Source organism: Arachis duranensis, chromosome 3 (assembly GCF_000817695.3).
Source record: "Arachis duranensis cultivar V14167 chromosome 3, aradu.V14167.gnm2.J7QH, whole genome shotgun sequence".
Lineage (NCBI taxonomy): Eukaryota > Viridiplantae > Streptophyta > Magnoliopsida > Fabales > Fabaceae > Arachis > Arachis duranensis.
In genome coordinates this window covers 6,483,278-6,497,580 of record NC_029774.3, presented here as the reverse complement: position 1 = coordinate 6,497,580, position 14,303 = coordinate 6,483,278, and the positions used below count along the sequence as shown (strand labels likewise).

Below are 14,303 nucleotides of genomic sequence, written 5' to 3'. Positions count from 1 at the left end.
ACAAAAAATTATTATCACTTAGAAAAAAAAATTGTTTTAAATAAATAAATATAAGATAATATTATTATTAACTTATGAAGCCAGATTCAATATATTAGGGGAAGCTTCTAATTCACTAGCAAATAAGCAGTTTTTATTCAAAATTTGAATTAAGCCTGAATTATAAGACGTGCTATATGCAGGAGCAGTTATCAACATGGTGCATCAAAATAGGATACGAAACAAGTGCAGAACAGTTACAAGAAATTCAAATTTGGTAACAATTAATTGATATTAGGCTAGTCTATAAATAGAGTTTTAGGAAAATATTGTAATCAGTTCAGTTCTTCTTAAAAAATACTTGGAGACTCAAAAACACTCTCAGCCTTTCTGGCATCACAGAGTAAAACTGGAAATCTTAAGTAATTCCTCTGAAGTCTGAACTCAAACTTGTACTTTATTTTCTATTTTTAATCAAAGTTCTTTATTTTTTATTTGTTCTTTTTCATCTTCTTCTTTCTTTCTCTTTTAATTTCTGCACTTTACTTTGCCTCCGGCACCTTGTATGTCTTCTTTTTATCTTTAATTTTACTTTCGCAACTACAATTGAGACCTTAAGACACCCACAAAATGAGTCGTTTTCGCTCATTGAATTAAGATTGTGAAACAAAACTCAAAAATTGTTGATTTATTTGTTGTAAACAATGGAACAAAAATTTGAGTAAATCAAATTGACACGCCTGGTGGGACCTTGTCAATAGATTGTAGTTTGTCAAAAGAAAAAATCAAAAGTTTTGAACTTGTATGTGGTTATGTAGTGGGAAGATTGTATTTCCAAAGACCAAGAAATCAACGTCAGTTGACATGTCAAATACATCTGCAGCATCTTTTTCTACTTCTAGTGATGATATTAGAGGAAATGAATCCGGAAATTCTCCTGTGATTTTAAACGCAGAGCCTACCTTGATGTGAGTGAGGCATGATGGCGTTGGCCATGCCCATATACGGTTAAATGCAACTCACATAAATACTGTGGGGTGGCCGCTATATGGCATGCCACCGGGGTATGTCCCCTCCATGGTGACACAAGGATTGCCTGTGTCTCTTTACTCAACTTTTCAAAATCCTGTTTATCAAAATCCAAATGGCATGTCAAATGTACCTGTTTCTGGGGCGTCAGGTTCACACGTATCACAATAAAATTTTTCACATGCTATTAATACAGAAAATAACAGTGCATCTAATTCTACTACGTCAACTGTCACTAAGGTAGAAAATTCCAGACCTATATTTTCTGACATGTCAAGAGCAATGCCTGTTAATCAACCTAGTCAAATTGTGGAATTTTTAGCAAATATTAGGCAACAGATGGATGAAAGCCACCATGATCTAGTAAACATGTTAACTCATCAAATGGTGACAGTTTTAAATCCTTTTTTAGAAAACACAAACACTAGAATTGAACAATTAAATAGGCAAGTCAATAGGATTGCTACTGTAGTAAATTTAGAAAAAAAATGACAACTTGAATTTAAGATTTGATAATATCAGTCAGAACGGTGGAGCAATTCCTAATTATGATGTTTATATGCCTAGACATGGTCAAAATGATATGATATGTTAGAAAGATTTGGACAAAATAATATTGGGGGGCAAGATGTCAATCAAGTGATTGAACAAATTCTAAAAAGATTGAAATTTAGTGTTGGATGTACAAATCAACCTCAGTTTATGTCTCCTTTTCTTAAATTTATCCAACAAACTGAATTACCTGAGGGATGAAAGTTTCCTAAGTCATTAACTACATTTTATGGGGAAGATGAAGAATCGTCAATAGAGCACATTGCTCGCTATACTGTCGAAATCAATGAAGTGGCATCAAATGAGTATTTAAAGATGAAATTCTTTCCCTCCTCATTAACAAGAAATGCCTTTATATGGTTTTCTAATCTAAAGCCAAATTCAATTCACTCTCGGAGGCAATTAGAAAAAGATTTTCATAAACAATTTTTTCGTAGTGAATTGAGAATTAGTTAAAGTGATGTATTCTCCATCAAACGCAATGTCGGAGAATCAATTGATAAGTATTTGGCTAGATTCAAAAACATGAGAAATAGATGTTGTACTCCAGTTTCCAGATTCTGAAATTGTCAAAATTGCTATAAATGGATTAAAATTTGGAATTAGAAAGAAACTTGTAAATCAACAATATCATGACATGACTCAACTTACTGAATATGTTAGACAAATTGAACAGTTAAAAGTTGAGAAAGAAGCAAAGTATAAAGAGATGATAAAAGAAAGATTGAATATTCATCAAACATCTCATTAAATAAGCCATATAGAGGATGATCGAAAAGAAATTTCTGAAGTATAAGATAAATGACTTGTCTAAAAAAAAAAAGAGATGCATCAAGTTTAAAATTTTGGACAAAAATAATCTCTCATTGACATTTGGGTATGTACTTCATAAATACAAAAGCCTAATTGGCTTAGAAATTCTGTTAAGTCTATTAGCGCTTGGAGTCAAAACTATTCGAATGTTAGTGTGGAGATTTTATAGGATTAGAAATTTTATCAAATTTAATTGACACCTATAGTTTAACATATGAAATAAACAACTTCACAAAGTTAAGATTCTGTTACTTCTGAAGTTAGAAAAATTGTGTCAATTAAAACAATGAAAGTGTGTGTCAAAAAACTCTTAACTAAAATATTAAAGGTCAAAACAAAGGTCAATTGATACACATTTAATTTGTCGAAATTAGAACAGATATCATTTGACACACTTAAAAATTTCATACAAAGGAATAGACCCAGTGACGGATCCAGAAAATTTTGGTAGTGGGGACAAAATTTATATAACATTATAATTATTTTTATAATAAAAATAATATATGTATATAAAAAATTAAATATTAAATTATTTATTAATTATTATATATCTGTGTATAAATATGTATTGTTTAACTTATTTTTAATGTGTATTTTATATTTTAATATATATTTTATACAAATAATTATTTTTTATGTACATATAACATAATTATTGTTATGATTATATTTTATTATTGTAAAATATGATTAGCCTTCAAAATATCTAATATATAAATTACAATACTAAAATAGTAATTTAAATAATAATATATAATTTAAATTTCTATTATTTTAGGTTTTATATTTTAAAAAATTAAATAATTTTTCTGTTAACTACCATCAAAATTTCTCTCTTTTTATATATATTACTAAATAATTATTTAAAAATTCACTTCCTAACATAATTAGAAGTCGACTCTTATTTATATTAATAATTAAAAAAGTTCTTTCAATTAATACAGTTGTTATGAAAAAATTAAAGCTAATTTGAAAAGAAGATAAATAATATTCTTTTGAATTGATTTTTAAAAAAGAATACTAATTTCGTTTAAAATTGAGAATTGATCATTCTAAGTTTTAACGAATTTCTAATATAAAATTTTTAAATTGACGATTAAGTACCAAAAGTTGAGTAAAAATTTATTGTTGGGTCAAATTTAATAATCTAATGGGAGAAAATAAATATTATTATCATATACTACTCAAAAAAATTCCAAATTGTAGTGGGGGTGCTTGCCCCCACAACAATGTATGTAGAACCGTCCCTGAATAGACCCCATTGACAGTTCAACTATTAATGTAAAAATTTTTATAGACTTAGAAATTCTGTTAAGTCTATTACTAGTAGGCATTTAATCTGTCAAGCAGATGTGTCTAAAATATCAATTGACTCTCAATGTCAAAAATAAGAAAAATGTCAATAAACAACTAAGTTTTCTCACTTTCAATCATTGCATGTCTTCAAGTGAGAAATCTTGGGGGCATCTTGTTAGGCAAAAAATTATTATCACTTAGGAAAAAAAAATAATTTGTTTTAAATAAATAAATATAAGATAATATTATTATTAACTTATGAAGCCAATATTAGGGGAAACTTCTAATTCACTAGCAAAGAAGCCGTTTTTATTCAAAATTTGAATTAAGCCTGAATTATAGGACGTGCTATATGCAGGAATAGTTATCAACATGGTGCATCAAAATAGGATACAGGACGGTCGTCAAGGAAACAAGTGCGGAAATAGTTACAAGAAATTCAAATTTGGTAACTGTTAACTGATATTAGGCTAGTCTATAAATAGAGTTTTAAAAAAATATTGTAATCAGTTCAGTTCTTCTTCGAAAATACTTGGAGACTCAAAAACGCTTTCAGTCTCTCTGGCAAACTAGGAATCTTAAGTAATTCCTCTGAAGTCTGAACTCAAACTTGTACTTTATTTTCTATTTTTAATCAAAGTTCTTTACTTTTTATTTGTTCTTCTTCATCTTATTCTTTATTTCTCTTTTAATTTCTGCACTTTACTTTACCTCCGGTACTTTGTATGTTTTCGTTTTATCTTTAATTTTACTTTCGAAACTATAATTGAGACCTTGTGACACCCACAAAAGGAGTCGTTTCCGCTCCTTGAATTAAGATTATGAAACAAAACTAAAAAATTGTTGATTTATTTGTTGTTAACAATGAAACAAAAATTTAAATAAAACACTAATACAACAAAAATCAATTATGATTAGTATTATTTTAAGTCTTATTGTTTAACTTACTTCCTAAAAAGACTTGGATATATAATATTATTCTTAAATTACTTAGTAATGTATTAATATATTATTAATTTATTTAACACCGTACTGGTGATGTATTTGAATGATCAAAACTGACCATAGAATATACTGGTTGGACTTTACTATAATATTTTTTATTAGTTAAAATAAAATAATAATAATAATAATAATAATAATAATAATAATAATAATAATAAAAGAAGGGAAAAAAATTAATTTTGACAAAATAAATTGAATAAAATAAAATATTTAAGATAAAAATATAACACATTAAATGCTAAAAACAGAATTAAGAGTTAGTTCAAATCTTAGGATTAAAATAATACTTTATACTATATATAATATACCTTGAAAATATTTTGAATACCCTATTTCAAAAGGATTTTGCTAACATTAAAAAGAGAAAACAAAAAACAAAACAAACAACTACCATCCTCCACGGATAAATTTCCCGGCCACCAAAATTCCAGACTAATATGAGAAATTATCAAGCATAACAAGGTCTAATATGTCTCTTTTTATGGATTAATCTGAAAAAAAAATCTTTTTAGTTGTTTTCTTAATTATTAAATAAAAAATGTTTGTTTTTATATTTTAAAAAATATATATTTAAAATTTTATTTATTAAATAATAGGAAAATACATTAAAACTTCCGATCAATATTCTATCCTAAATGCCAATCTCATCTAATTTATCTAACTAATAAGTTGGCTATCCTATTACAATTTCTGTTGTTTGATTCTGCTAACACCGTTATTAATTATTTCAGTTGAATTTTTAAAACTTGTTTAATAAATACATTATAGATACAGTAAAACTTTATTTTTGTTTTAATAAAATCCTTTTACATTGAAATTCTTAACAAAAATCCTTTTAAAAAATACTAAATAAAGTATATGTACATTTCTTTTCTTTTCTTTTTCCTTTTAAGAAAATAGTATTTAAAAAGCAAAGAATATTTTAAAAACAAGAAGTATGGAGTATGGACCATAACATAGTTGAGAAGAATTTATCCAACTAATATTCACTCAAGATACTGAGAAATTCACTTCACAGAAAATTAGCCACATAAATAAATGTTGGTGATTCCAACAAGCATTGCACATAACACTTACGGAATATGCCTTTATGTTATAATTGTAATCCATTGTCAAGAGATTTTTTAGTCTTTAAACTTTAAAGGGGTTTGTCGAGGCACTTACCATGTAGTACAATTACAAAACGGTTGATTATAAATTAAAAAGTAGAAAAGTGTAAAAAAGAAAAGAAAAAAAAAAAGAAAAAGAAAACGTTCCAAAGTTTGTTCTGTGACTTGCAAAAATATCCATTTAATGAAAAAAAAAAAGAAAAAGAAAAAGAAAAGAAGTAGTTATCTTTATTGCACATAACAATTCGCATACTACTAATTACTAGTATTAGTATCTGGTTCTAAACTTTTCTCTTCCCTCTTTTTGTACTCTATCAAATAATAACTCATACTTTTTGTAGTATTGATTACATTGTACAAAGCTTTTTTTTTCAAATATCTAAAAGACAAATCGACATAAAAACAGTTTTCAATTAAAATGAATTATAATGATGATGTTAAAAGTTTAACCATTCTTCTGGCCATTTATTCATATCCAAGGTCCCTAAGGTCAATTCAATATCTTTTTTTTTTCTATGTTATCTCTCAATTTGACAAATTAAAAACTAATCCGTCATAAATCAGAACTCCATTTAAGAATTTGCCGCTGACCAATGAACTACTATATGCACAAAACTTTTGAACTTTCGACACTTGTTTATACGGACTCGTGAGTTAATAACTAGACCAACCCAACTTAGTTACTCAATATCCTCTTTATTTATATAATGATTATGATATTGATAAATTAGTAAATATACATGTAATGAATCAGATATAAGCCAAAAGATACCAAGTCAAACGAAATATTTTAAACAAAACTAAATTATCGTTTAGCTCATGGAGCTCATTGTAGTAATCAATTTCTATTTCTATTTTTATTTCCAGTTTACAATAATGTACAATCATGGATTAATATATCATGTATCTGGATAAAAATTAAATACAAATACATTAATTTTTAGATGTATCCAAAAAAAGTCAAAATCACTTTTTTCATTGTTACATTACTGTGAACACCAGTGTTACATGCTTCAGTTAGATGTCAACATTGATGAGGCAAGATCACTCGATAATGGTGCTTTTGAGTCAACCCCTTTGGCTTTTTTATCACTTCTTTGATGTGACTTATTTAAAACTCTGTCAGACTGAGACACGATCTTGGAAACTGTGAATCCAGCAACTTCAAAGGTGTGTGATCTGTAAGGTAATAAAGAATTACGAAGAATAACATCAACACCTTCATATGTCCAAGCGCTTAAAACTGCATCTCCTTTGAGTCCAATGGCAAACCAACCAAGCCCAGAAGCAGCAATGTCTACAGAACTTGACCCCCAACTGTTCCCACTAACATGGAACTCCCTTCTCACCCAATTCCCAAGCTCTTGAACTCGTTTCTCTCCAATTGGAGGCTGGCAAAGAACAGTTCAAAATGGTGTTACAGTCGAGGAAAATTTAATGCAATATCATTCATGCCACAATGAAATATGCGCACACAAAAAAAATCAGCTACCAAATCATCCGCTGTGTCTGTATATAATACATGTCTTATTTAACTCATTCTTAGTGTATATTTTGTATTTCAACATATATTCTATATAGGTGGTTAATTTAATAGCTGATTTTGTGTGTATATATATCAAGATTGATTAAATAAAGTCCTGTGGTATGATAACAAATTCCCCTAATCCCCTTATATCTGCCATTATCAGTTTTTGGCACATCCTTCTACAGATGTATCTGGATAATTCCTTGATCTAACAATGTACCAAACTTTTTGTTGCTCTCACGTTTTAGTGCATAATGTATTTGGAAACGAATTGTAGTTATCTGGTGGATACAAATTGTATGTGGATACAATATCTATCATAGTTCCTTTTATTCGCCATTATCACCATTTGCTATATTTTTAGATCAATGTATTTTGGATACATTAAAAGGAACGAAAGGAGTATAAGATTTGTTGATAGTGTAGAATATTTTACACCGAGACTATATCAAAATTAATCTCATTGAATAAGTAGTCTCTCACCTAGAGGAATAAATAAGACTTTGTTGTTGTGGTGGTGGTGGTGGTGTAATTTTTATTGAATAAACAAGAGCAAAGTGAATACCTGTAGCTGGCAGCCAAAATGGTCTTGGAATATTTTGGGTGCATTTTCTATTTTACCCATATGCAGTGGAAGATAAGGAGATGCCCACACTGTGACATAAATAGTATCTAGGGATGTTTCTTCAATATCCAACCTCATTAGACCAGCTATGTGAATAGAATGACCAACCTGCCACAATGAATTACCGCAAGTGTTAACAAGATAACAAATATTTATTTTATCTTTAAAAAATAGTCACAGTGCAAACTGGCAATGCATATAAGAAATTCAGTACCAAGAATTAGCATCTCAGTGCACTCACCTTAACTCTATATGTCCTAGGTTTCAACTCCTTGCCCATGTTAACAAGCTTTTGCTCTTCCCTCGTCAACCGTGTTGTGATCTGGTGAGGATGAAGAAGGCCAGGTGTATCGAATAATTTTGCCTGCCTTGGAAGGACACCCTCCACNNNGTCCCTGGCACAGGTGCTTCTGTCAGATGTGTAATGTTCCCCCCAACATACTTCCCTATTGAGTTTATTAATGTACTCTTTCCTGCATTCTGTGCCCCAACAGCCCAGACATTCCCTCTAGGCCCAGCTAATGCAACTATATCGTCTACTAGGTTCTTCACTCCCCAATCCCGCAGTGAACTCACCATGTGCAAACTAGTAATCTTGTTAATTCCACCCTCTCTCGCTCTTTGCCTAATCCAATACTCCAATGTTGTTGGTGACAATGAGCTAGGCAACAAGTCAATCTTTGTCACCACAAGTACCACTCTTGGCACATTCCCTGACTTGCCTTGCTTCCATGCAGCGGAATGATCCTCAATTGTCTTAGACAACAATTTTGCAACCTTCCGTGGAAATGATCCATCAAAATCCACTGCATCCACAACCATCAGCACCACTGATCGGGTCCCTGATGTTGATGCTAACTTCCTTCCCACCGTATAATCAAAGTCGAAATCCGGTAACAAGTTCTCTACTGTTGGGTCCTTTACTTTCCCATAGTGCCTCAATGAATGGCAGCGTGCACATACCACTGGCTTCTCTGGTTTCTTGATCAAGTTTGCATCATCATCATTAAGCTTTTCAGGTTCAATAACAATCCCTCTTTTAACAGAATTGGAGAACTCAGGCTCTTCTGCAACAGGTTCAAGATTGTTAAACAATTTATAGTTCAGGTCCTTTTCAGAGGGTTTAATAAAATACCCAGGGTGCTTAGGGTTGGAATCCTGCATATAAACACCACAACCAGGGCAAACAACAGATGGGGATGTCCCTTCATCATAATTACCCTCACGCGAGATAGGCAAATTTTGTTTCAAAGCTGAATCTCCAGGCTGTGAGGAGAAAAACCTAATCAAACTAATTGTGGGTTGTGGCAAAAACTTTGGGCAGTTTTGTATCTGGAATTTTGAGTGTGCTACCAAAACTGAAGAGAGCTTTGAGTGGGCAAGGTTTCTGCACTCAGGAAGGAGTGATAAATAAAAGAGTGGCTTAAGCTTTGAAGGAGATAGCTTTCGAGCTAGAAGCATTTTTAAATGTTCAGTCTGAATCTAAAGAAGAGTTTAAGCACTCGGGAAATTGGAACTTGCCTATTAACCAACTACTATGCTATATTGCTATATGCTATTTAACTACTGCAAGCTTCATAATCACACTCGTAGTCACACACTTAGGAACCCACAAATATGATTATATGAGCAATAAAGCTACATAATTTAGAGTACGCATTCCGTCAAACACCTTGTAAGCACTCTTGTTCTCGGGTGTTTTCTCTAGTACTAGCAGGCCCCTTGCTTGGTCCTCTTGGGATGGTTGTGGCTATTATAGAAGACTGGTTATGCTGCAATAAAGAAGAGGGAGCAATGGGGGAAGCTGTATTGAGGAGGTTGGTAACCAGTCGCAGTGAGAGTCGAACTTGAAAATGGAGGTAGTTGCGGCGGCTGCTCGGAAGAAGGTGAACTCGTCTACAATAATAACATTTTAAAGAGAATTTAATTTTTGATACTAAAAGGCAAAAAGGTTCTGAAAACCGGACTGGTTATCAAACCGCTTTAGTTATCGGTTCATTAGTTTATTGGTCTAACCAATACAATCGTAATTCAATTAAAAAACCGTTTTTATAATAAAAAATAAATAAATTATAAGTAAATACTCAAACATAATTAAAGTACTACATGAAATATTATCAACCAAAGTCTTACCACATTTGAAATGGGGAGAACAGGAATAAATAGCAGCATCACAATTCACAATTACCTTCATTGCTGGTTATGAGCACTAGAGCAGGCTACTAATAATATTGCCATGCAATAATCTTAGGTGTGCCTACTAATACTATGTTGAGTCGGTTCAATCGATTATAATTTAGAAGTGTTGTAGACTTGTAGCACAGTTACTCTGTTATTCATCTCTTTTCCTATTATGCTAGTTGTTTAATAAACCATTTGTATGGTTTAAGATATTGCATTGCATTCATTAATTTCACCCGCTGTAGCATTAATTTTGTAGTTTTTGTACACAAGGGATATCATAGAATAAATGGGAAATAGATCCTCTCCATTTTTTTTGTTATTGGAGAGAATAAAGTGTAATCTCCCACCTTTAATTTTACAAGTGGGACCAGCAATAAATGAGAGAGAGAATGTATTGAATGGTGAGATCTTCCACTGGATACCATCCAGTTTTTTTTTTCACTGGAGAGGATCCACTCCCGAATAAATGCTAGGAATGAATGATTCGAAACAAGCAAAAAACCGGAGTCCAAATCTAGTTTAGTTTTCATAATATAGATCCTCTAATTGACCCTTCTACATTTAACCAGCTATCTATCCTATATCTAACTCTTATAAGCAAATCTTTCTGGCATGTTACAAAAAGGTTGCATTGTAGTGCTGGCTGTGTCAAGAAGCTGCAAGTATTCATCAGCACCATCAACCAGACACCGCAATTCCACGAGCAACTAGTGAGGAATCGTAAGCATCACAGAATAACAATGATGCATTTGAGTAAAATTTTTAAGTTCTTACAAAGGTAACAGAAAAATATTATGTGGTATTAGTGATTTAGTGTATAATTTCTGAAAGCAAAAGGTCATTTTGTAAAAATATTATCCATAACTGAAATCAATAAATCATTAAGAGTTTAAGACAGTCACAAACTCACAATCTAAACATAATTAACTCACAAAAACAGTAAAACACAAAGCAGGCTACATTACACAGGCAGCAGCTCATCGCTATCCAAAAAATCACAAAACAGACAAGTAGAAAACACAAAAAATCACAAAACAGACAAGTAGAACACACAAAAACGAAGAACAAGTGAGCTCTGAGTCACTGACCTTCGATCGCAGAGGAGGACGGACGGCGACAGACGAAGACAACGGACGCCGAGCTCGAGGAAGAACCTGCGAGCCAGCGACTGATGATTGCGAACAGATGAAGACTTGAACGCCTGCGACGCACGAAGACACGAGGAGACACGCCCCTGAATGCGACGGACGGCGGCAAACACGGCTCCTCCTTGCAGCGGGGGTGAGGCTAGTGTTTTTCCCTTGTTACGCGCTCAACTTTTCTTTTTGGGAAAAAGACAAATACGTCCTGACTTTTTAAACTTTTGACAAATACATCCTGACAAAATTTAAATACAAAAAAGTTCCTGACTTTAACAAATGGAGGATAATTTAGTCCTTCCGTCTATTTGTCTCTCGTACACGTAACGGAACTGGCTGACGTGGCTGAAACAGTGTACAGGTGTCCGTTACGGTGCCACGTTAGAAGGGAAAAAAAATTCGAAGGACAAATAAGTCCTTGACGTCATTTTACAAATAAAGTTCGAAGGACAAATAGGTCCTTGAGAATTTTTTTTTCATTATACTTCTATTATGAGAATTTAGTTTATAAAATTAGGCTAATTTTTTTTGTATGAAAAAAATATTGGTGTTTTTGTTGAAAATGGGAGAATGTGGTGTAATTATAGATAGGTGGATTTTTTTTGTGGGAAGTCAACACGTGGGGGCGTGTTGAACACGTGGCAGTATCTTAGCCAACATGTGGAGGCGTGTTGAATAATTTCCACAATACTGTAATACACTTCAAATGTCAATATTCAACCAAAATACCAATTTTCTTTCCATATTAAAAATAATTTCTATAAAATTATGCTTGTATTTTGAAATCTAGTTAACTTGTTTTATTCTACAATTTAAATTATTTGTATTAAAATTGTAGAAATTGGGCTTGTTATGTTTCTACTCTTTTTCTTAAATTGCATTAGTTTAGTTTTAGTGCATTTGTGTATTATATTAGAATTTGCTAAATTGCATTAGTTCAGTTTTCATCATACCAGTGGCATTAGTTAGCATCAGTTCATTTATGCATCAAGTTAGCATTAGTTCATTTGTGCATCATTCATGTATTAAGTTAGCAGTTATCTAAAATTTAAAATAATTTAATGTGTATAATTTTACATTTAAAATATTTTAATTGTAAAAAAATATCGAATGACATATTTTGATTTGTCAAATTACTAATATAAAATATAATTATATATAGAGTAAAAATAGTAGAGAGAAATATAAAAATGGAGAGAGGTAGATGAGAGAATTTAGGAAATGAGTTTATTAATTTTGAAAAAAAAATCTCAAGGACCTATTTGTCCTTCGAACTTTATTTGTAAAATGACGTCAAGGACTTATTTGTCCTTCGAACTTTTTTCCCCTTCCAACGTGGCACTGTAACGGACACCTGGACACCGTTTCAGCCACGTTAGCCAGTTCCGTTAGGTGTATGAGAGGCAAATAGACGGAAGGACTAAATTGTCCTCCGTTTGTTAAAGTCAGGGACTTTTTTGTATTTAAATTTTGTCAGGGATGTATTTGTCAAAAGTTTGAAAAGTCAGGGACCTATTTGTCTTTTTCCCTTTATTTTTTTGCCCTTTAAGAGGAGACACGGCGTCGTTTTCTACAAACCTGCCTATTTCCGGTCCGATCCGACCGGACGGTTCAGAGGTTTGATTCCGTTTTTGAATTGGCGGTTTCCATCAAATAAAACAAACCGTTAATGTCTCCAGTTTGCAGTCGGGCCAGTCTGACCGACCAATCTGGTCCGGTTTCAGAACACATTTATCAAAATCGAACTGGTATTTAATCTGACCGGATCATCGTGTTACTATATCAATCGATGAGTTATTGGCTCGCTTGATTGATTTAGACATAATCCTTATAGTTTTGTCAAATTTTCAATTAGGTCTTTATAGTTTTTTATTTTCAATTGGATCCCTATACAAATTTTAATTTTGTAATTAGGTCTTTTTATGTCAAAAACGTTAAAATTAATAGAATATTTCTCCTAAATACATGTGGTTAAAGATCTAATTAGTTTTTTAATTATAAATATCTTCAATTTATAAAAAAATATTCAATTAACTCTAATATTTTTTACACTAAAAAAGATCTAATTATAAAATTAAAAGCAGTCTAGAATCCAATTGAAAAAAAATTGTAGAAATCTAATTAAAAATTTAATAAAACTATAAAGATCAATAGAGTAATTAAATCTAAATAAAATTATAAAATTATAAAAATAAAATTAAAATTATAAGTTAAAATGTATGTCTTCACACACATATTCAACTATTAATTCTTTTAGAAACAAAAAATTCAACTATGATAATTTTCAACAACAAAAAAATTTAGCTAAGTAAGAGTAAGATAATAACAAATTTGATGATAATCAGGAACAAATTAAACTTGCCGATGTTTTTTAGCAAAAAAATGTAACTAAGTAATTATTCAGCAAGACAACAAAAAATTCAAGGTTCAATCACTAACAAATTCAGTGACGATTTTCAACAACAAACAAATTTAAGCTAAGTGATTATTTCGACAAGAAAACAAATTCAAGGTTCAACTTTACTCAAAAAAGAATTAGCAAATAAGATTGGTGGATACTACCATGAAGATTTTACAATTGTTTTCATATGAAGATGTTTCTTTTTTTACCATTAGATCATGAATTATATGATTTGATTTTGATATGTTACAGAAGTGTTATTTTTTTTAAAGTGTAGCTAAACAAATAAAATACACTTTTAACACAAGAATCTTGCTAAAATATTTTTAGCATCTTCATTTAAGTGCCAATAAGAGTTATGAAGGCTTTTTTCTTATTTATTTAACTACAAAATAATGAAATTCCTTCATCTTGCGCACAAAATTAATGCTCATTAAACTGAGAGCGCACAAGATTTGTGCAGTCTCCTCACAAGTGTTATTGCGTACCACATTAACTAACACATTGTGAGGAATAGTTGAATTTGAGTTAACATGGAAATTGATTCCTGAAAAACTATATGTTCATCAATTTGATTTCTTAAAAGATACTAACATTAATCAATTTGAATATTTTGTTAACTTCCTTGGTGTAAGGCTTAAGG

General features: G+C 31.1%; 1 protein-coding gene across 1 annotated transcript; it reads right to left on the bottom strand.

Annotated features, from left to right (window-relative positions):
* Positions 1–6,661: 6,661 nt before the first annotated feature.
* LOC107477184 (GTP-binding protein BRASSINAZOLE INSENSITIVE PALE GREEN 2, chloroplastic) lies at positions 6,662–9,752 on the bottom strand. The gene is given in 4 exon segments (XM_016097160.3): positions 6,662–7,174; positions 7,877–8,044; positions 8,178–8,326; positions 8,329–9,752. Coding segments are annotated over 4 exon segments (1,764 nt in total). The 5' UTR covers positions 9,398–9,752; the 3' UTR covers positions 6,662–6,796.
* Positions 9,753–14,303: the final 4,551 nt, after the last annotated feature.